This window comes from Amborella trichopoda, chromosome 9, assembly GCF_054954075.1.
Source record: "Amborella trichopoda isolate Santa Cruz 75 chromosome 9, AtrichopodaSantaCruz75HAP2 v2.0, whole genome shotgun sequence".
In the NCBI taxonomy this organism is placed as follows: Eukaryota; Viridiplantae; Streptophyta; class Magnoliopsida; order Amborellales; family Amborellaceae; genus Amborella; species Amborella trichopoda.
Window position 1 is genome coordinate 7,155,267 of NC_142344.1, and position 23,725 is coordinate 7,178,991.

Genomic DNA, 23,725 nt, shown 5'->3' on the forward strand with positions numbered 1-23,725 from the left:
CAAAGTCCAAAGTTCACTCACTTTAAAAATTCAAGGTATGAGGTTGAGCTTCCAGCCGTCAAGATCTGAAGTGAAAAGACTTTGGTCCAAAGTGAAATTAAAAAAAAAAAAGTGTAAAAAAGAAAGATTAAAAAAAATAATTGAAATGGGAGTAGGCACAAGGCTAGGTGATCACAGGGTGCCCCTTTCCACTGAACCCTCTGAAAAATGTTTTTCACTTTTCCCTAATACCGATTTTGTAAATTTCTCTAAAACTGACTACGAAGAAAGAAAAGATAACGATAATGTGAAGGGAAGAGTGAATAAAGTAACGAGAATGAAAGTTAACGTTCAAAGAAGCCAGAAAATAACGAGACCACTTAGAGAGAAAAAAATAACGAGAACGTGAGTGAAAGAGTTAAGAAAATAACGAGAGTTAACCTTCAAAAAGAAACAAACAAAAACCAGAAAATAAGGAGAAAGGTTGAGGGCGCCTCATCTGCGTAGGGTCAGGCCACTCATGGCGGAGAGGCGATTTTTAGAGAGAGAAAGTGCAGATGCCTAGAGAGAGAAAGAGAATAATAAAAAAAAGGAAAGAGAGAGAGAGTATAAAAGAGTGATTGGTCCATGTGTGTGGCCTCACGCTCACATTCAGTAGTGGGGTGCAGCCACCTCCGTTTCTCAGGTTCGAATCCCCAGCTTACTCCATCAACAAGAAACGCCATGAAAACCTTCGTTTCTCTCGCCTCTCATTCTGCAATTCCTCCCCCACCATCCTCAATCACAAGTTTCTCAAAGGTCATCTCACATTTCCAACTTTCTATTAAATTTATTTGGTGCTTTTTATTTGATTTTTTTTATTTTTTATTTTTGTTGATTTTCTCTTAGTGGTTTCAAAGTTTTGATTATTACTCAAGTTCTCTCTTTATCTGGAAAATGGGTGTCACTTAATTTGGTTTCCTTACTATGATTGGTATCTGAATTTGTTGGGTCTCTTGCATTCTGCTTAAATTTGTGTTGCCTCGATTGTATGTGATGTATATGGCCTTTGATTCTACAAGCTTGAAATTTTATATGTTTTTTTTCACCATTATCAGTCGCAATAATCGAGGACTGGATTTCTCTCTCTCTCTCTCTCGCCTAGTTCACCATTAATATGTCGAATCCTGATATGAAAATCCAGCACAAATTTAACTCATACGAGAAGATTAATGAGAGAACCATGGTTCTTGTAAGATTTGTGGCTGGATCAATTCATCAATGCTATGCTGCCTCTGCGGAAGTGACCCATTATCAGAAAATGAACAACAAATTTTTGATCTTGTTGGGTCCAATATAAAGTAAGCATCTCAGGGAGTAAATTAAGGTACCGTGTAGCAGGACACAGCCGAGTCCATCAGACTCTGCTGAGTAATCCGGTGCAAGTTCCACCTCAACTCGCAGAACATAAAAAAAAAAAAGTTTAAAATACAAAAAATGGACACCAATATATTAGTTAGAAAGCATAACTTGTAATTTGTTATCTGCAGAATGGTTTTGATATATGCTTTATGAAATGATTTGTGTGTGCAAGCTGGTTAGCATCTTGCTTGAATTTGGAACAAGTTCATTTTCATAAAAATAATCTCACGAAAACTAATAACAACAGAGAGAATAAAAAAATCTTAAGGAACATGGAGGTATGCAATCAGCAAAGTTAATATGTTTATTTAATAGTTTGAAACTATTTTTTGTTGTTTGTTATGCAGTAATCATGGTTTTCTTTTTTTTTTATTACTGATTGATTTCCTATTTTGAATGTCTGGACTCGATGATTATTTCATTGATAGTCTTAGGGAGAATATTATTTTCTTATAAACAGAATTCCAGTGGACAAATCTCCATTTCATACCTGCAACCGATATGGGCAGCAGATAGGTATAGAAAAAATTTCCCTCTCAGTTCTATCAAGTTCCAACAGAGGCTTCCAGGATTTGCACATGAGGTAAGATTTACACTTGAATGTTTTTAAATCAAGTTCTGAGTTCTCAACTAGTTTTCACAGTTACCATTATTGATCATAAATTTGAATTTTTATGGCTGATTACTTGCTTGACTAGAAGATTGGGCATCATTCTGCTATTTCAACTGCTATCAAAGACACTAGTATTACAACTCATGAAGAAATGGAGAATATGGATATCTTTCATGTGGACCCTTACTTAGAAAAGTGTAAGGATCATCTATTTTATCGATGGAGGAGATATACAGAGCAGAAAGAAGCGATTGAGAAGTATGAAGGAAGCCTTGAGGACTTTGCACGAGGTAGACTTTGTCTTTAGGAACCTTTCACATTTAGATTTACTAATTTTGAGGGAGGAAAGGGTGTGTTTTATTTTATTTGTTTTGGAGGGGGGGGGTTGTGCGAGGGCGGGGGGGATGGTTGGTAAAATAAGCCCTTGTGAAACAAAGCATGTGATTGGAAATATGATTCTTCTCTAAGTAGGTTATTTGAAGTTTGGCTTCATCAGAGAAGATGACGGCATTGTGTATCGAGAGTGGGCACCAGCAGCGCAGTGAGTTTTCATCTAATTCTTTTTAGATTTTTCCTTTTTATGGGCTACAGCTATTTTCCTCGGTATTCTGTAAATGCAAATCATGGAGAAGGAAATAACCTGCAAGTTAATCTTTTTTGCTCAGTTTTTTACCAACAACTATTGTTGGATGATAATATTGAATTTCTCATGTCTTTGATCCTGCAAACTACAATAATTTCTGAGTCAATGCTATTTTCTTTTTCCTCTTTTATCAACCCAGTGTCATCCTTTGGAAGTAATTAATATCCAAAGCGCATCTAGTCACTGCTGGATGGTGTTGAGATCTCTGGACTTCTCCCAACATTTCAGTCCTTTTTGTTTTAAGTGCTCCTGGAAACTGCTATATGTGGGCCCCAGAGGCACAAAAGGTCTGGGTTCCACATTTGGTCATCGAGGACATTCTATTTCTTGGATATAGGAGGTGCCAGGAACTGATTTTGTTGGTTACAAATATGAAAGTTTACAAAGAGCTACCATGTCTTTGGAGTTCAAATCAAATAAGGATATTTTAAAAACAAGATCAATCAAGATGAAAAGCAGAATATGGTTTTCTAAAGATCTTCTAAAAATGTTGTCTATACTTGCATTTAGTGTTTTCTAGACCCTCGTCATCATCTTGTGATTATCATCATCATCATCTGTTACTATTTTATACATAATCATAAATTCATTGGAAAGTGTATACATCAAGTTGCACCCTGTAATGTGCCATTTCTCAAATGTATACAATAACCAGCATTCATCGTATCAGTTCATGAGACCATAGATACTCTTTGATTCACACTTCTATGGGTTCATGTCCCATCACTCTTGAAAGCAGCCATCAATCAAATTATGCGGAATAGTGGTCACATTTGTGAACTATAGCAGTGAGGCAAATGGTCCACTATCACATGGTAATGACTGGTGTCTTTTGTCTGGATCCCACTTCAATGAAGCCAGACATTTTGATTTCTAATTTTTAATTTGTTTGATTTTCTATGAAATTGTGTGCTTATGCTTATTGTTTTGGTCACTATTGCTTAGATAATAATAATGTCTAGATTATTCCATAGGAGGTACCATTTCCAATGTCAAAAAGGTGAAGCTTTTCATTATAATTCAGGAGGAGAAAGTTATATCTAATGCTTGAATTGAAAAGCTAGTTTATGGCTAACGTGTTGCAGCTATACGATAAGCTACCAAATTAATCATAAGTTTCCAATTATTTCTGGCAATGATCCGCTGATGACATTTTTTTAGTCTTTCTGAATAATAGATCATCTTTATGTTGAAATGCACAATCAAGTGTTTTTTTTAAAAAAATAAATTTTCCCTTACTTGAAGATAACTTCTTATATTTTTGTATTTTAATGTAGGGAAGCACAACTTATTGGGGATTTCAATGGATGGCATGGATCCAACCACAGCATGGTAAAAAACCAATTTGGAGTCTGGACAATCAAGATCCCGGATTCCAATGGAAAATCCCCCATTCCACATGGATCAAAAGTCAAATTTCATTTCAAACATGATAATGGAGTATGGGTTGATCGAATTCCAGCTTGGATTACATATGCAACTGTGGACCCCACAATATTTGCGGCTCCTTATGATGGTGTATACTGGGATCCACCGCCTTCAGAAAGGTTCGAAAGCATTGCTTCTCTTTCTTACCTATCCTTCTCTTTGGACGACGGATTCATGTCAATTACATGAATTGGTTTCAGAGTTATTGTTTTTCTTTTTCTGATGATTAACTATTACACAGATTGACTGGTGCTTACTGAAAAAGAAACAATAATTTGGGGTAGATTGATCATGCAGGTACCAGTTTCAGTATCCTCGCCCTCCAAAGCCTGAGGCTCCACGCATATATGAAGCCCATGTTGGAATGAGCAGTGAAGAGCCCCGTGTGAGCTCCTACAGAGAGTTTGCAGACAACGTTTTGCCTCGAATAAAGAAAAATAACTATAATACAGTTCAATTGATGGCTATAATGGAGCATTCATATTATGGATCATTTGGGTACCATGTCACAAATTTCTTTGCTGTCAGTAGTAGGTCAGGAACTCCTGAGGATCTCAAGTATTTGATTGATAAAGCTCACAGCTTGGGTTTGCAGGTTTTGATGGATGTTGTTCATAGTCATGCGAGTAACAATGTCACAGATGGTCTTAATGGATTTGATGTAGGCCAAAGCACGCAGCTTTCCTACTTCCACACTGAAGAGAGAGGATACCATAAACTATGGGATAGCCGGTTATTCAACTACAACAATTGGGAGGTCCTTCGGTTTCTTCTCTCTAACTTGAGATGGTGGTTGGATGAATATAACTTTGATGGGTTTCGTTTTGATGGGGTAACATCAATGTTATATCATCACCATGGCATCAACAAGTCCTTTACAGGAGACTATAGTGAATATTTTGGCTTTGACACTGATGTGGATGCTGTTGTTTACCTGATGCTGGCCAACACTGTTATTCATAGTATCTTGCCTGATGCCACAGTTATTGCTGAAGATGTTTCTGGTATGCCAACATTAGGTCGGCCCGTTTCTGAAGGTGGAGTTGGTTTTGATTATCGCTTGGCTATGGGCATCCCTGATAGGTGGATTGATTACTTGAAGAACAAGAGTGATGATCAATGGTCTATGCAAGAGATCACCTCTTGCTTAATAAACAGGAGATACAGTGAAAAATGCATTGCTTATGCTGAAAGTCATGATCAGGTACTTGTATAACATTACTTGCCTGTGGAAATGCCCTTGGCTGAGTTTTTATGCAGTTTCTTTGGGCAAGATTAGAGGATCTTAGTGGGAATTTTGGTCAGGCAGACAAGAATAGTCTGATTTTGCAAGTTCCACCATTCCTATTTTTCATCAGACCACTTTTTTTTGGAAGGAGAGTATAGTACCATTCAATAACTGCAGCAAAACCAATAGTTTGTGGGTCATCATCGTTGACCGAAATGATGCACGGTCATGGAGAGTGAATGGAGCCAACTATTGTGGTTGTCTTGTTCTGGTGGGTCGTATTCTATCTTGATCACCATCCATCAATTAAGTGGACGATGCTGGCTTAATTTATAATGGAGTTTCCTATATTGCATTGAATAGTCCCTTAGGCTTTGATCCTGTAGGCATTTGGTTTGCGTGAGGTGGTCAAGGTTTGATCCCTTGTCCCTAAAGAACGACACTAGTGTCCCTTTTTTTGTTTCATTTTCCATAAGAGTTTATTGTACTTTCCCTCTTCCAAAATTGGAAGTACAAGCGGAAAAAGGATATCTAATTGCCCATGCAGCTATATGTACTATGGTCTTGTCCTAGCTTTCACCTCTTTTAGCTTTAGTTGAAGAGATTCTTGTTCAGTTTTTTGTTGATTGCAAGTCTTCAGTTATTTGCTCATTTCTTGGGCTTAATTAGTCACAAAGAGCAAAATCCTTCATAATCAAACTATCACCAAATACTGCAGTGAGCTTGATTCCAATGGACTAATATTTAATACAGCTGATGCCTTTTGGGTATTGTGACCTTTTCTTCTTTATTTTCAGGCAATTGTTGGTGATAAGACCATGGCTTTCCTTCTAATGGACAAAGATATGTACATTGGCATGTCTGCTCTAGAACCGGCTTCACCCATTGTTGATCGTGGGATTGCTCTTCACAAGGTATGCAACTATATAATCCTATTTGTATCAAAATTTGATCACTGAAATATGAGGAAATTATTGTGTTTGTGATAAACAAATGCATGTCATTATAGTTTGAAAAGTTTCATCATGAGCTATTTCATGAGAGCTTGATGAAGTTGGCTTCTCTGTTTTATCGTTATTCTTTCTTTTGTTTTTGCAGATGATTCACTTCATAACAATGGCATTAGGGGGTGATGGCTACCTCAACTTTATGGGAAATGAGGTTCCTAGTTTGCCCTTCGAATTCCATTTCACCTTTCTCTACCATTAAGATGCTGCAATTTTAAAGTATTCAGTTTGTTGTATGTTGTTTTTTTAAAACTATTCTAATATTTGCAGGGCAATGGTTTGAAGAGTACCATAAGTAAATTTTCTCATAACATCATATTTTCCCATGGTATTGTGATAATTATCTTAGATATAACATGATGTATACCTGATAACCAAGGTTCTTCATGATATCAATTAAAAAACCTACTACATCAGGAGAGATTGGAAGATCGGTTCTCTGGTGTGCTTTTCAACAACAAAATCACTTCCCTATGATTGAATTAAATGAGGTCAGTTGTGGTGTAAATAACTCCTAATGCGATACACTAGAAGTGTTATTGTACATACAATGATACAACTAATAAGTGGTGAGCCGTGTTGATACCATTGATTCCAGTCCTTAAAACTCTTGTTTGGGAAGAAATAATTATTTAATCAGTACTTGTTTATGCTAGGAAATGATTTTACTTTTGTGAATACCAAGGACTATGCCGTGTGAAAATGTTACTCTCTAGTTAATCTTCAACTACCCTATTGGGGCTGAGACATGGTTTCTTGCAGTTTGGGCATCCTGAATGGATTGACTTTCCTAGGGAAGGGAATGGCTGGAGCTATGATAAATGCAGGAGGCAGTGGAATCTTGTTGATACAGATCATCTGAGATATAAGGTTTTGTGACTTTCTTATACGACCGTTTTTAAGGCATGGAAAATTTGTCTTGAATAGCATTGCATTCAAAAAATTATTTGGACGTATATTTTAGTCGGTTCATGCTAATTCTATAACCTAATGTGACGGTGGAAAGTGTCTTGAGGAGATTTTCTTTCTTTCCTTTTTTTGACTACTAATATTGATATATGGGCCTGGATTTTTAATGGCTTCTCTTTGTTTGTTCAAAATGCATACAGTTTATGAATGCTTTTGACAGAGCAATGAATGCGCTTGAGGATTCATTTCAATTCCTGTCATCCACAAAACAAATAGTGAGTTACACAAGTGATGAAGAAAAGGTAAATCTCCTGTTGGTTTTAATTTGGATGTTTAATTCATAGAAATATATTAATTTTATGGAAGGCCAAATCATTGACTTATGGAAGTCTTAATGATGTATGCATTTACATTCTAGTTCCCTTGTACATCTTTCAGGTTATAGTGTTCTAATGTGGGATTTGGTATTTGTTTTCAATTTCACCCTGAGAATACTTTCTTAATGGTGTATGCGTTTACATTCCAGTTTCCTTGTGCATCTTTCAGGTTATAGTGTTCGAACGTGGGGATTTGGTATTTGTTTTCAATTTTCACACTGAGAATACATATGATGGGTACAGTGTGGTTCTCTTTTAACAGCATTATCTTTGTATAAATTTATTGGATAAGTCGTGCTCAAGTCCATAGTTTGACTAAATGCATGGATGGTGGAGAACTGGGAGATGGTCATTCATCCCTCTAACTCCATTAATCTGCGTCAAGTTGCAGGGACAAATCATCTCGTTCACCCATCGACTCAGATGGTAAGGATGAGCATATAGCATACCCTCCCCTTTATCTAAATTTTTTTTTTATGAAAATCTCCAGGTTCAAGGTTGGATGCGACTTGCCAGGAAAATATAGAGTTGCCTTAGATAGTGATGCTTTGGAATTTGGAGGACACGGAAGGGTGAGTGCCTTATTTTTAGCTTATCTGTTTTATTTGCATGCCAAAATTGTTTCTCAATAGCAAGTGGCAACTAAACCTATCCTGTGTTGATTGTTAGCATGTTAATTTGTGAAGTAAATGGAATTCACTAATGGTGTATTCCTGTCCCAACAGATGATCAAAAGCTGAAATATGGAAAATTTAAATGAAAATAGAACATGGAAACAACCTTGCTGGGAACCCATGGTGTGGCTTTGGATTGGAATATTTCTAGCTTTAATATTTCCTCAATAATATGCAATAGATGCACCAGGTAGTGTGCCATACACCATACTTCATGGTACACAATTATACCAATGCACATACCAAAGTACCCCATGTGCCATATGTGAATGACATGGAGGGGAACAATGACTAAATATAGAATGGTCTTTGATATGTATTTTGGATTCTCATTTAGTCCGACTAGTTGCCCTATACTCTTTTGAACTTAATTAACAGACTGGTAAGGTTTTGCATGCCCACAAGTTGAAAATAACAAAATGGCTGTTCGGCATCTGCAGGTGGGTCATGATGTGGACCATTTCACATCCCCGGAAGGGGAACCGGGGAAGCCAGAAACAAATTTCAACAACCGGCCCAACTCATTTAAAGTGCTATCACCTCCTCAAACTTGTGTGGTATGCCTCTCTTCTAGTATATTTTCAAATTTGAAAGTGGTTATAAATGTATTTTCAAAACTAATGGTTAATTACTTATCAAATAAGAAAAATAGGCTAACGGGATTTGTTGAAAAAACAGGCATACTACAAGGTGGATGAAAGCTTGAATGGGATTGAACATGAAGCAGCAGAAGTTAGTCCCTATTGATTTTTTATTCAGTTTTGTAAGTTGGTATATGTTTTGGGAAAGCTTTCTATGTTCCCCATACAACATAGAAGTTCTATCCTCCCCCTACCATCCAGCGGTCCATTTTTTATCAAGAGAGCCACTCACCGTTTGATTTTAGATCTGACGTCCCAAAGTATTTTCTTTTTAGTTTTTTTAATACAAATTTTCTGAATATGAAATTTGGCACGCTCCATCTTCTCATTGGGGCGCACCTATAAAAAACATTAACAATAATTTTTTGATAAAAAATGATGACCAAAATACCCCTTGAAACTTTCAGGGGTATTTTGGTTATTTTATTTTATTGAAAATATTTTTTTTTATATTTTTCGTTAGTGCGATTTTAATAGAGGAATGGACGTCCAAAATTTGGTGTCAAAATAGTTTATAGAAAAAAAATTAAAAATAAAATAGTGTAGGGACGTGACATTGTAATTGGGGCAATCTTAGCCCTTCATTCAAAAATGGAAGGTTGGATAAGGGGGAGGATAGAACTTCTATGTTGTAGGGGGGACATAGAAAGCTTTCCCATATGTTTTTAGCCATTCAAAAGAATTGCGTCATTATCAGCCAATCAAAAGAGAAATGGTGACCGGAGAGAGGAGGACTCACCATGTAGTTCATGTCCTGTTTCGGTGGGTCTCACATTGCCCACTGTCTATCATTTGATTGGATGTTGATGATCCCAACAGACTGGTAAAACACAGTCAATTGGATTGAAGTATACTTTCCATTGCTTGTATAAATGACTGATGAAGTGTAATGGAACATTAGGTTTATAAGGCAGAAGAAGGCTTGGATCATGGCGCTCAAGAAGTATCACAGGTTGGTTTTCTCTATTTTCTTTGTTTCATTCCTAAAATATGGATGATGATGCAACTAATGTTTCAAAAGCCATATTGGTGGGATGGATCGATCACCCACATATCTATGTCAAATGTTCGATTGGTGATCCAGATCATGTTTAGATTAGTCTAAATCAGTGGTATAGAAAATATTAAAAATAAATAAAATAACTTAAAATTAAAATAGAGGTTCATAGGGTGGAGATTTGGAGAAGATCTAAGACAAACATTAAATAAGCCAAAAAAAAAAGAGAAGCATATAAGGGGGGATTTAGGGAGGGAACCAAACGAGGACCCATACCATCCTGGGGCAGTTTGGTCCCGACCGATTCCCATATGGATCAATGATTTGGATCGAAAATCGCTGGGTTTTAAAACCTTGGATGCAATAGCTAGAGTGACTGATAAGAGACTTTCTCCAACCAGTTGTCCAATATGCTGGAAGGTGTAGAGGACAGTGATCTTGAATCGGCTGAAGTTAGTGAGGAAGATGAGGAAGCTGAGCCAATAACTGCAGATCTAGTGACACGGTGAGTTTCATTTGGTTGATGATTTGTTATTGTAGTTACATTAAGCTGGTTGTTGTTGTCTTCAGCATAAGAGTTTTTTTTGTGCTATTTGGTAGCTATCCAAACCCAATTCGTGGAAGGTAGAATCTCATGTAAAATAAAAATAAAAAGAGAAATGAAGTGGGAGCCTGGGTTCAGGAGGCCGTCATTTGGGAATACCTTGATTTCTCCGTACTGAGTCGTTCTCTCTCTCTCTCAGCCAAAGTGAAAGAATCTCACTCTCTCCACCAAAATGAAAGAATTAAGCTCTCTCTCTCTCTCTCTCTCTCTCTCTCTCCTGTGGGTGGTATCAGTGATTAGTGTTACTTCTACAATTTCTTACACGGAAGTTTGCTTGACCCATAAAAAATGCAATCCAGACTAACTACAACCCAGACTAGGTCAAGCTTGACCCATAAAAACTGCAATCCAAACTAATTGCAACCCAGACTAGGTCAAGATCTCATGCGCTAATTTGGAAGGAAAAGTATGCAATGAGACCAATCACTTTGCTACAAGGTGGTTACAATTAATCTTGACCATTAGATTTGAAATTGGATGGTTTCATTTATTCTCTCAAAGTTCGAAACAAATTTTTTCAAATTTTGTGATGTGACACACCTAAGCTATCATATTTACATTAGATGGTTATAACTAATTGTGATCTCTTTGTACTAAAGGTAAATAGTCTCATTGTATACAATCTCAATTTATAAAGTATCACTAAGCGAGAATGCTCTTAGCCCAATTCCCAAGTCGTTCTATGACACTAATGAGACTATCCGTTATAATATTCTCTCTCTATGGAGCTAGTTGGCTCTCTGCAAGGTTGATGATTGATAGTGTAACTGCTAAAACATACTAACTTGATGAACATAACCATTATTTCTCATATGTTGATACTAACTTGATGAACATAACCATTATTTCTCATATGTTGGGTCGTGGTGCGAACACCTCGTACCTAGTTATCATGTTGTGGTTTTCAATCCTGCTGACACCACTCACTGACACCTTCAAACAATCTAACTCCCCAATATATATATGAAAAACCTAGGGCCTGTCTTCCCTAAAATACCCAAGAAAAAAAAAGAAAAACATTAGTTATCATGAGAAAAATTCAAATCCCCAAGTGCCCAAACATCCTCATGCATTTTCAGTGTGCTCTAGGAAGACATGTAGACCTGGTTTTAGTCTACGAGAGTGAAGCTAATTAAGTAGAAAAGCGATATAGGTGCTTGGATAACTCTGGCCGTCACCCAAATAAATTTTATTAGAAGGTTTTCCGAAATTCAAATATTCGGCCAAGTGCAATGCCCCATTGAGCAAGTGCCCAAGCCCTAATAAATTAGTAAAAATAATTTAATATAGCCTAACATTCAGAAAAAGAAAAGAAAAAGAGGAGTACTTTGATGTAGCCAGCTGCAAATTTACCATCTGTAAATCAACTACCATAAGGATTTGGTCTCCCATTTAAAGAAAGGCCCTTTTTTATCTGATTATGTGACGAGTCTCAGTTCTCCAGTAGCCAAAGCAAACTTCCGGTGCTGTGATAATGTTGAATGTGTTGTAACTCCATTTATAATTGAGGGAATATCTTTGGAGCCGTTTGTCTCTTGCATAGCTGTATGGATGACTGTTTGTAGGATCTGTAATGGGTCGCCGTGGCTAACCACAAGAACCACACATCTGCAAGAATATTGCTGTAAATTTCAAGAAAAAAGCGTGAAACTGAATACAAAGAATATATGGATTTAGCTATGTGGTTTTTCATTATGGATTCAAAGTTCAAGGAAGCGAACTGTTTGAAATGGGTAAATGCCTCGTTTATATTCTTGTAATGTTTTAAAAGCTTTAAAGAATATCAGTGGAGAATTCATTGGGTTGCGTATAGTGCTATTAAATCAAGGGTGGTGACTTACACAACCTGCAGAATAGAAGCACAAGAACATGTACATATGGCAGTGGAATATCATTTTTAAGATTGTAACAATGAATTTGAAGCAATCCTAAATAATAAACATTTATTGATGGAATTGGGAAATTACTGCAGAAAAATGGAGTTCATGTTTATTCAGAGAAAAGGGTGAAAATCGATACCCGTCAAATTCTGCCTCTATAGTTGCCAATGCATTTGCAAGTCTAGAAGCGACATTAGCCACACTTTCCCCGCCTTCAGGGGGTAGAAAAGGATCCTTTTCATCCAGATCCCATATCTCTGGATACTGTCGGAAAAGCATTTAACAATTTAGAAATGCAATAACATAGAATACAAGTGAAATCAAGCTTCACATTACTGAGCATTTGATAACTGATGAACTTGAGAATAGTAAAGTTTTGGTCATGCTTTTTAACTATCAACTATCTATTTACTCTAAAGAGCGTTAAGTTTCAAAGTCAAGAGCCTACTTACTATACTTTCTTGAGAAATATGCTCACATACAAGATTTTGGAGTTGGAAATAAATCAAAGCATAAGCTCCAGTTTCAGAAATAAATCTCGTATAAGTCAATTTGAAATAGCATTCTCTAGCATGAAGGGCATAAGATGAATAACTTGCCACTAGATTTTCAAATTGACAGATCAATGTATAGTATCAGCGCATGAAGAATATCATCGACAGCAAGCGGATCAATGCAATACATGTGGTGAACACAATATGTGCAGACACACACACATATGATCAAAGTACTCTCGAAGATGCTAATGAATATGACTTACATACAAATGAAATACAAATAAGAAAACTATATTTACTTGTCAGCATGTACAACTAATTAAATGTAGTTATTAAGAATTTTATGGAACAATAAATAATGAAATCATGCACAAAATAACGTTCTAAGTTGGTTAATAACAAATATACAAATGTATCATCATATTACACCCTAATATCATCTTATAACTACATATTTCTAAGTTGCTTAATAACACGACTCTTAATCAGAAACAGTCAGAACTTACTTTATCATGTGATTGGAGTTCAAAAGTCGGCCCAAATTTACGTTCTCGAAGGTCCTCAATCACCTATCAGTGTTCTAGGCCATCATTAGAAAGAAAAAGGAAAAAAAAACCCACCAGACTTCATATCCAAATGTCACAAAAACAGAATCTAAATCTATAGTAGTAGATGAGTTATTTAAAAAAAAAATAAAAAAAAATTACATATTGGACATCAAACAATGCCAGTCATGAAGGACAAACAAGAAATAAATAACTCATACCAAACTAAAATTTTCTAAGCAGAATTGCTTATTGGGTTCAGTTCAAGAAATCATTAAAAAAGTGTTTCATAGATTCTATTCTTATCATAAGTAAATGTGTATTAGAGGATATAACTCTATCAAGTTTCACTTTTCAAGGCAGAAGCTACATCATTTGTATTAAAAGAAGAAAAGACATAAGCTATATCAGTTAATTGGTTTAAGTTTTGTTTTCAATCACAAAAAGTGCAGAATAACATTTCATAATTTCTCATGCACATGATGTACAAACAATGATAGAAGACACCCTTTCACAGGTGAAAATGTGTTGAAAACAAAGGAAAACTAATGGTTGCAAGCCATTGGTAAGAAATAAAAAAAGTCATGTAATAAAAACTAAAGAAAAGTAAAGTAAGGCGTACTTACAAGCCATTAATACAATAATTTACCTTAAATTGAGGGCCATCAAATGGTAGGTTCATTACTCTTGCAACAACTTGGGCAGTATGAATCGTTCTTGAGAATGGAGAGTAGCAAATTCGGACATTCTCAAGCGGTATATTTTTAGCTTTCAGTTCCTGCAAGCAGTTAATAGAAATAAAGAGCAATGGGGATAACTGAATAAATACATTTATCTTCCATGCCAAGAATAAAAGGAAGCTAGCATTATATCATCATTCACTAATATTTATAAGCATTGTGGGAATGCTTGTGATTGTCCTATTTAAACAAACATGCTTCCGCTTCTAATTTTGTGTTTCTATGCATATGCAGATATAATTTACTACACCAGAAAATGATCATGACTTTAAGTTCTATTTCCTAAGGTTTTAGGAAGTGAATGTGAAGAGCTTCTTGGATATTGGAAATTTGACGGAGATTCCTCTCACAAGGCTCTGATGTTTCACAAGATTGCTCCAAACTTGATATCGGAATTTACAGAACAAAATGTTATCAGGGTGGCAATGGAAGAATGCTGTTAAGTACACAAGAATTCCAGATTTTGATGAATGACAATGAGAGTTTAAGCCCTTATGGACAAGCACGTTTACAAATTGACTAATATAAAGAATGACACATACAACTCTCAATAACTCCCAATGTCAGATTCAAGCATGGATAGTCGTGTATCACAAATTAAAGATTCGGGAAACAAGTTTGCAAGTTGTAAGGCTGAAGTAATGTATGAAGACTGATAGTGCCATCAATTAATCTATTACTAACAGGGCTATGTACTTCAAGATATTTGGTAATATCACATTAATTACAGTATTGTTGTCTTTTCTGATGGTACATGGAGTAGAGAACTTTTTTCCATAATCGAGTCAAGGCTATTAATGCGGGATGCAGCTAGAGGTGCTAGGCGATGCCCAGACGTGCTACTCGGGGCAGGAACGTCAGTTCCCATGCATGCAATAAACATAAAAAGTCAAAAAGCATTTAAAATTTATAAGAATACAGAGAATTACACAAATATGTGACATATATGATAGTACGAATTTTAATTTGATAGTCATCTCTAATATATATGCAGTCTCAGTTGCTGATAGAGAATAGAGACATTTTCTGTCTCTAACATAAATAACAGGTAAATAAATTTCGATTTCTTGGTTCAATTGCCTTCAAGCTCTCGATGAGTTGATAACTCAATACTGTACGCCTAAGTCCTTCGAAAGTGAGCTCAAAGTCAACTCAGAAAGTTGCTGGAAAAACCATATATGTTTTGCTCGAAAAATTAAAATCTAAACGAAAATTGATCTTGACAAGTTGGATTTAATCATCTTAGAACCAAAAAAATAGAAAAAAAGAATAGTTTTAAAAAACCTTGCTTGTGGACTATATACCCATGAGCAGAGATGCAAGATGCAGCTGCATGGGCGTTTGCTGCGCATGCGGCCAACTATGTAACCAATATGCTGCCTAAGCGGGCCTAAAATTACAGCCATGGGCCACTTCACCTCAATGTGACTGCATAATGCTGTGTGCGGCTGCATTTGATAACCCCTCGTCCTCATCATCCGAGCCTCATCCCAACTATTTGTGATCGGCTATACCAAATCATATTCCCGTCATTCCGCTCTATCAAGGGCTATTCCTTTAGTAGCATTTGATAACCCCTGATCAAGTAAGTTCAAATAACATAATTTTCAAATCTAAGGTTGAAACCACAAGATCTCATCAAAGGGTGTGGAAACAGCACCATACTTTGCTATGCTCATGAAAAAGTGACCTCCCTGAAGGCATCTAAGTAGCAGATCTCTTGATATTCACAGACCCAACAATTCGCACAGGCAACTTCCTGGAGATCTAAATGCCAGTGATAAAAAAAAAGGCAACCTGGGAAGTCAGATAGATGTACCTCAAACTTCCATTAGATGAGAGGTATATAGTATGTAAACCAACCTGGAGATCTAAATGCCAGTGATAAAAAAAAGGCAACCTGGGAAGTCTGATAGATGTACATTGAACTGCCATTAGATTAGAGGTATGTAGTATGTGAACCAACTGATTAACCACCTGATTCACATTTGTGATTTGATCCCGTGAAGGTAAAGAAAACTCCCCCTGGACATCTATATTGCATCAGATGCGTAAGAGGCTTTCAACTACTGACAGAATTTTTTACAATGGGAACTATAGGCGTGTTGACAGTAATAAGACAAGCCTAAGAACTAATATGATGAATTGAATGTGGTTCTACAAATGTGAACCCCCATATTGATTTAGTAACCTCAAGCTTGGGTAAGTATGACAAGTCTCCCATATGTTGCATTTTTTTAAACATTGTATTTAAGAAGAGATGTAATACATAGGTCCAAAGGGAGCACCCACAAGCCGGGACTCTCAGCAAAAAAATGAGGTATCCTCAAAGAAGAGGTCCTGTACAAAAAATGAGGGTTTTATAGCAACGCCCTTTACAACGATGTACAAAAGAAGGTAATAACAGGGGTTGTAGAGAGATGTAAAACCAAAAGAGGGTGAACAGTTAAAAACAACCCGAAAGACAAGAAGAGACAAAAAGAGAGTCGCAGCCTTGTAAGCTAGGATCCCAATAAGTGTTAAGTGGCCACGACTTGTGCGATATCTCTCACCTTTGCAGGGCTACAGTCGTCTCATGGACGCATCTTTACTGTGTGATATTGTCAAAGCGACAACATGTATCATCCAAACAAGTTAGAAAGGACATCATTAATTCCAACCGCACCCTCTCCCCCCCCCCCCCCCCCCCCCCCCCCCCCCCCAAAAAAAAAAACAAAAAAAAGGAAAAAAGAAAAAAGAAAAAAAAAACATCTATTTGATCACTGGCTGCATCACATTAAGAAATATGGGTTGGTGAAAGACACTCCAAGCCCACAATGAAACAAATTATACAAAAGAAGCCTGGGAAGCTTGATTGAGACCATATTTAGTGTTTCTTAAGTTGATAGACTAAAGTTTGCTCAACACATGGGGTTGCATGTAGTGTGTCCCATGCAAATCAACACTACTTCCACATTGTTGACTTATGGACATGACATTTGTGAATGAGTGCGTCTGAAAATATGACATGCCCTGCAATGGCCAGAACAAAGTTCTCATAATGTACTCACTCCTGTGTGTATAACTTTGCCACAAATATGATATTAGAATGACAACAATTAACATTCTCCAGAGTCTCCACTTTATAGACCCATCTAAAGCCACTCAAATTTCTACCAACTTGAAGAATACTTGATGCTAGGATCCAATGGTTTGAACAGTTTTAGTATCTTGAAGATTTCTTTATAGGAAATCACAGTATCACATCTCAAGAAGATGCACAATATTGATGGCCACATTTGCTTTGATACCTAAGGGCTCGTCTATAGCTGCCATTAATATATTAAGGATGTAAGAAAATGCAAGTCAGTTCCTGGATCCAATTAGAGCTTGAATAAACATAAATTTCACTCATCTAAACAAGCTCAACTGGTTTGATTTCGATGCATTTCTTCTATTTTTCTGTTGAATTTGACAAATTTAATAGTCACTTGGTAGATTTCTCTGGAAAGCCTATTAAACATTTCCCTGAGATATATCTTCATTTTCAGGAACACATCATGAGAAGGGTGTGCCACTAAAATGTTGGCATCAATAGAAAGTAGTCGACATCATTTTTTTAATTGTAAAAAATTACTGGCAAACAGTTTGCCAGAATCTAACAACTGAACCAACTAGTTTACAAACAGGACTAGCTAAACAAACATACCCTTAGGAATGATTCACCAGCAGACGCTGCTTGCTGAACACCTTTAGAAGACAATCCATATTGTGGAAGTATGCCATAGACCTATCAAAACATTAACAAGTTAGAATGGTTAGACAAAAGTCTACTGGACAACGATAAATGTTTACCAGTCTTTTCTATTGTTTTTGAAACTGTTAACATTTGTATTGAGTAAGGACTTTCGTAGAAGTTACAGAGATTCCTACCAGTCTTTAACAAACTTTTATAATTTTCAGTACAAGACGGTATCTAAGAGCATGAGCAAACAACGGTTTAGTTGCAACCAACATTGTCTGCATCAATTGCTACTTTTCCTTATTTATGAATTTAGCTAAGAACGTTACTAAGATGATACCAGAACTACACCAGAAACCTCAAGGTGTGAGTGAGACATGCATACTGTGCAGACAATCTATCCAACCAAAATTTTTTGTCCCAGTGACTAGAATAGGAAAGTGACCTTTTGTGATGTTACTATGAGCAGATGAGGGATTAGCTCTCTCTTGTTTGTGAAGTTTGTCAGAGCGACAATAGAAAGTAGAACCAACTCTTACAAATACAAACTAGATGGAAAATCTCGGGCTGTACTGGAGAGCCCTCCAAGCAATTTGAATTTTAATTAAAAAAGGTGCATGGAAGTATATTACTAGAATAATTTTTAACCTCACATGAAAATCCAAATGGACACAATTATACATAAGAAAGTCGCATACGCTCCAGCAGAACATATAATTTATAATAACAACTTGAACATTTTTCACCACCAAACAAAATTCCTATTTTAACAGGCAACCGATAAGGGTGGAGATATGCCAAGTTGCATAAAACATGAAGCCAAAGGCAGATATATCCAGTAAAAGGAAAAATATAAGTAAAAGAACATTAAGAAACCAACAGCCATCACCAGTGAATTCTTTTCTGCAATAGAAAATATGACATTGGTATCACAGAACAAATTTAACAGCCTTTTCCACCCTATTAGACAACTTGCACATAGTCAAGCACAAGAGACAAAAAAGAACCCATTGGGGAAGTTGAGACATATTTCAGGACGAAATCTTGAAATCCCCATATTTGAATGCATAAGCTGAAGGATTCACAGGGATGAACCGAAAAACAGGAATGCTAAACATGTCCTCCCTATTGAATACCGATAACAGAAGGGCGGAAACACTTTGAAAAGGGCTCTATATGGGTTAAAAGTGCTCTATATGGGTTAAGAATGCATAGAACTGCTCAAACAAAAGACCATCATGCTCTCGAAAAAGAAGGCGTTTAGGAATTTTATTACAAAAAAAACAAACATTTCAGGGAAATTGACTTCTTCTAATTCTTTTGCAGTTGTGTGCATGTTAAATTCGATGCCTAACCCCGATGTCAAACTCACGAATGTTCAGTAAATTGGGGTGGGGATCTTCATTTACTAATTCCCACTCCTCTTAAACGACAGAAACCCAAATAAATCCAGGAAAACAAAAAAGAATCGATTTACAAATGATCCAGAAAGGGCAAAAAGAAGAAGTTAAACTCCATACTGATGAATTTAGGTCCAATTCTTGATATTGTTCAATAATTTGCAGGTGCAGATGAAACAAGTCCTCATATGTACTTACATACTTTAGAAGAACAATGAGGCAAAAATTCCTAGAGCAAAAACAGTGATTTTCAATAAAAAAAGGGAGAAAAAAAAAGCCCAGAGAATATTGACTCTAATCCAATAGGAGCATAGGCCAATACAAAGAAACCTGAAAATTAGAGAGACACTTAACCCTATTGGAGATAATGATGCCCCTTTCATTGGGGATGCTGCGGCCATGTCTAAGAACCCAATACTGATTTTTCAGGAAGGATGTTGCAGAAGAACCAGCCATGAATGAATCTTCCACCTGCTTCTTTAGCAACAACAATGCAGATTTTTACACGAGAATTGACGCCTCGATTTTCTTGCTATATATACTGCATGATACACTAATCTTAAACGTGATAAATGCATAATCTTAAACGTGATAAATGCACGTTATTCATGCAGGCTCATAAGTTTGTTTAAATAGAATTCGTACTTTATTCACCGAATCTGATGATAAATTGTAGGAGCGTTGTTTTTGCAACAATCCTATGCAGGATAGGAAGTTTTAGGACTTATTCAATGAGCGCGGTAGTTTGCTCACAGCAGCTTTGCATCATCTCATACGTTAATGTCAATAGCCAACGGCTCAGATGATGCCAAGGCCTTTAGGAAAATTTCTGTTTTTATTATATAAATGCCTGTGAAACCAGGATGTATACAATGAAAACTTTTATCTTTGGTATATAGAGATCACAATTACTATGATAGTTTGGGTGTGTCTTAAAGTTTGAGAAATTTTTTTTTGAATTTTGAGCTTGGTCAATAAAATAAATGTAGTCACCCGATTTTACATCTAACGGTCAAGATTAATTGTTAACACCTTGTATCAAAGGTAAATAGTCATTTTATATGATTTTATTATGAAACCATAGCTATCAAGACCAAACTGGATCAATTGATCTAATTTGTCGGATTGCCAATCAATGTCTTGGCTGATTTAGTCTAAAATAAAAATATAGTTTAATATATAACTTATCACAATTAATATTTGATTAAGTTTGGCTAGTTGGATTGGCCGGTTTTGACTAGTCCGGTGAAACAAAGTTGGGCACTTTTTGTGATAGGTTTATGTTTTTAAATTAGGGAAGGCTTGCCATGGGACCCCACCCACACATATATTATATGTTATATGTGACCTCGGGTTTCAACTATCATATCTGAATAGATAGCTGAGATGGCTTGAGTCACAATGTCACAAGCTAACACTTAACTATCATAGCGTTTAGTTTTTTATTTTTATTCTACAAATAATTTTGAAACAAAATTTGGGGCATGCATAAATCTAACAAAAGCGCACATGATAAAAATATTTCCGAGGATAAAAAATTACCAGAACACCCCTGAAAATTATAGGGTCATTTTGGTTATTTATTTTTACATAAAATATTAGTTTTGTATTTTTTTAGATTCGCCCTAATTTTTTTATGTGACCCCCAAATTTTTATAAAAAAATGTTGTGGAAAAAAAAATGAAAAATAAAATAGTGTTTGACGTGATATTGTGGTATGAACAATCGTAGCTATTTGATTTAGAACAAATGGTTAAGAAGTGGGGTCGCATATAACTTATATATATTGTTGGGTTCACATAGAATCATTTTCCTTTAAATTGTTATTCTTTTTTTTAAAAAAATTATTATATGGATATATAGTGAAATGGATTCAACCAACCACCGAAAAGATTTTATTGGACCACAAGCCTCACTGGTTTGATGGTCAGTCAGATCTATGATTGATACAAACGTTTTCACCAACTCCAATCGAGTTTTTGGTAATCTTCATGAGTGGCACAATTTTCACACAAAAATTCATCAAAATCTATTGATATATTCTCTGGGGTGACATGAATTAATGGGTAAGTTTTGGTTTCACTGGGGCAGTTTATATAAAGAGGAAACTTTATATCATCAAAGGCGTACTTTCAAACCTTACCAGAAGTTATAGTTTTGGTGCCGAAAACTCCTACAATGGCTTCAAAATAAATTTGTGTGAAATTTATAGTTACAGAATAATATAGATTGAGCAGATCTATGGATGAAATCTTTTTTTTTTCATATAAATACATCTTGAGATCAAGGTAAGGAACTAAAGGATTTTCTAGAACCTTTCGTAGTGGTTCTTAAGTTGCATTTTATTTTTATAATGCAAGGTTAACACCTTATATAAACTTTTTCCATTATTATTTAGCTTGCTTTCTAATTTTTAATTATTAGAAGTAATTATTACTATGTATAGTAGATGCATGGGAGGATGAATTGAAAGCGGGATGCACACTCATAGGCTCCTTGTTCATAATAGGAAAATACTTATTTAATGGAGATTATATGCTATATGATCAATATATATTTAGTGCAAGAAGGTCGCCAGCATGTTTATTTGTTGTGTGAAAAATGAAACCTTGGGGTGTGTTATAATATTTAAATATTTTTTAAAAACTTTAAATCTGATCAATGGTATATTCCCAACTAAATGTGATACTAAAAGTAAATAGTTTTATTTTTTTGCTTTTCTTCCCCAATAACCCATCCTCTTCATTCAAGATAAACTTGTTCTTCATTATCCATTACAATTTGTGTTCCTTGCGACGAATCTCTCTCTCTCACACCCTATTTTTGCAGGATGGAGCAGAGTTTGTATCTCAATACCTAGAAAAGCATACGCACTATCCCTTTTGAATCAAACACTCTCTCTTTATTGTTTGAAGCAATGGTTTAAAAACCGGATCGGTGACCCTGATCGGGCTTTTCAAAAACCGATCCGGATCGGCGAATAGGCTATCCGGATCTGAGAATCGGCGATCCGGATCGGAATCGGGTGAATCGGTCAGAATAAAGCTTCAAAAAAATCCGAAAAAATTATTAAAATTCATTATAAATATTTTTTTTTAGGAATTCAATAAAAAATGAAGGTACTCCATTAAGAATTTTCATGTTTTTGAATGAATATGCGAATATTGATATGTTCTTCCCCTGCATGAACCGCCATTTAACATTTAATTTACATCACACAAAAGGATAAACATAGAATTATCATGGAATAAGTATATCAACATACATGGACTACAATAAAGCATAAAATTAGTAACATACGATCTAAATTAAGATGTAAAAAGTTTAAATTAACCTGACAGTTCAAAAAGAAAAATAATCACCATATGTAATGATAATATGTTGCGGTAGTTCATGTAGTCATATTCGTTGTTATTTGTTATTGCAAAAGGACAATAATATTTTTGTACATATCAATTACAAACATTTAGAATAATACAAAATGTAAGCTCCAAACATGGCTACAACTCAATTATCAAGAACATACATTTTTTACATTAAAAAATTAATAATAAAAACAATTCTTCAAAGAGCCGGCTAACATCAATCATTCCAACTAAAAAATCCATGAACAACAGATAAAAAAAATACAGTTTTGTATTGAAAATATAATAACATGCATTTTTTTGCATAAATAATCCATCAACATACAATTTTTTCAACAAAAACTTTAACAATAAAAATTTAAAATATGGTTTAATACCTCATGATAATTAAAACCTTGTCACGATTTTCACATCTTTTCGGAAAATCATCATTTTTCAAAAAATTCGATCATGGGAAAAAAAAAAAAAAATTTACAGCAAACTCAAACAATAAAAATTTAAAATTGGGTTTAAATGTTTAATACATCATGATAATCAAAACTTTATCACGATTTTCACATATTTTCGAAAAATCATCATTTCTCAAAAAATTCGATCATGGATAAAAAGAAATAAAAAAAAAAAGTACAGCAAATTTTCAAAAAATTCGATCATAGATTAAAAAAAAAAATTAACAAATTTTCAAAAAGTTCGATCATGGATTAAAAAAAAAAAATCATAAATTTTCTAAAAATTCGATCATGGATTACAAAAAATTCGATCATGGATTACAAAAAATTCGCTCATGGATTACATAAAATTCGATGGTGGATTACATAAAATTCGATCATGGATTACAAAAAAAAAAAAAAACATAAAAAAACAAAAAATTCGATCGTGGATTACAAGAACAGAAAAAAACAATTCGATCATGGATTACAAAAAATTCAATCATGGGTTACAAAAAAAAAAAAAACACAAAAAATTCGATCATGGATTACAAGTAAAAAAAACAAACATTTCGATCATGGATTACAAAAAAGTCGATCATGGATTACAGAAAATTCTATCATGGATTACAAAAAATTCGATCATGG

The 23,725-nt window shown here is 35.3% G+C and overlaps 2 protein-coding genes across 4 annotated transcripts; one reads left to right on the forward strand and one right to left on the reverse strand.

Annotated features, from left to right (window-relative positions):
• Nucleotides 1-620: 620 nt before the first annotated feature.
• LOC18424058 (1,4-alpha-glucan-branching enzyme, chloroplastic/amyloplastic) lies at nt 621-14,903 on the forward strand. 3 transcript variants are annotated; one of them, XM_011630593.3, is made up of 17 exons: nt 621-777; nt 1,841-1,963; nt 2,079-2,283; nt 2,465-2,534; nt 3,914-4,183; nt 4,362-5,268; nt 6,090-6,206; nt 6,391-6,453; nt 7,062-7,169; nt 7,409-7,510; nt 7,755-7,822; nt 8,076-8,157; nt 8,700-8,816; nt 8,938-8,991; nt 9,802-9,852; nt 10,299-10,402; nt 14,398-14,903. In XM_011630593.3, the coding sequence occupies exons 1-17, from the start codon at nt 703-705 to the stop codon at nt 14,447-14,449; spliced, it is 2,568 nt and encodes an 855-aa protein (XP_011628895.1). In that variant the 5' UTR covers nt 621-702; the 3' UTR covers nt 14,450-14,903. The 3 variants fall into 3 exon arrangements, with proteins under 3 accessions (XP_011628895.1, XP_020532289.1, XP_088703695.1); XM_020676630.2 differs by having other exon boundaries at nt 2,082-2,283; XM_088847569.1 differs by lacking the exon at nt 14,398-14,903 and having other exon boundaries at nt 2,082-2,283; nt 10,299-10,597.
• Nucleotides 11,652-19,925, reverse strand: LOC18424059 (Phosphoglycerate mutase family protein). Its single transcript, XM_006828673.4, has 6 exons — nt 19,639-19,925; nt 17,852-17,932; nt 14,073-14,201; nt 13,385-13,447; nt 12,521-12,645; nt 11,652-12,109 (listed from the first exon to the last, which is right to left on the reverse strand). Exons 1-6 carry the CDS (start codon nt 19,738-19,740, stop codon nt 11,920-11,922), a joined length of 690 nt encoding a protein of 229 aa, XP_006828736.1. The 5' UTR covers nt 19,741-19,925; the 3' UTR covers nt 11,652-11,919.
• Nucleotides 19,926-23,725: the final 3,800 nt, after the last annotated feature.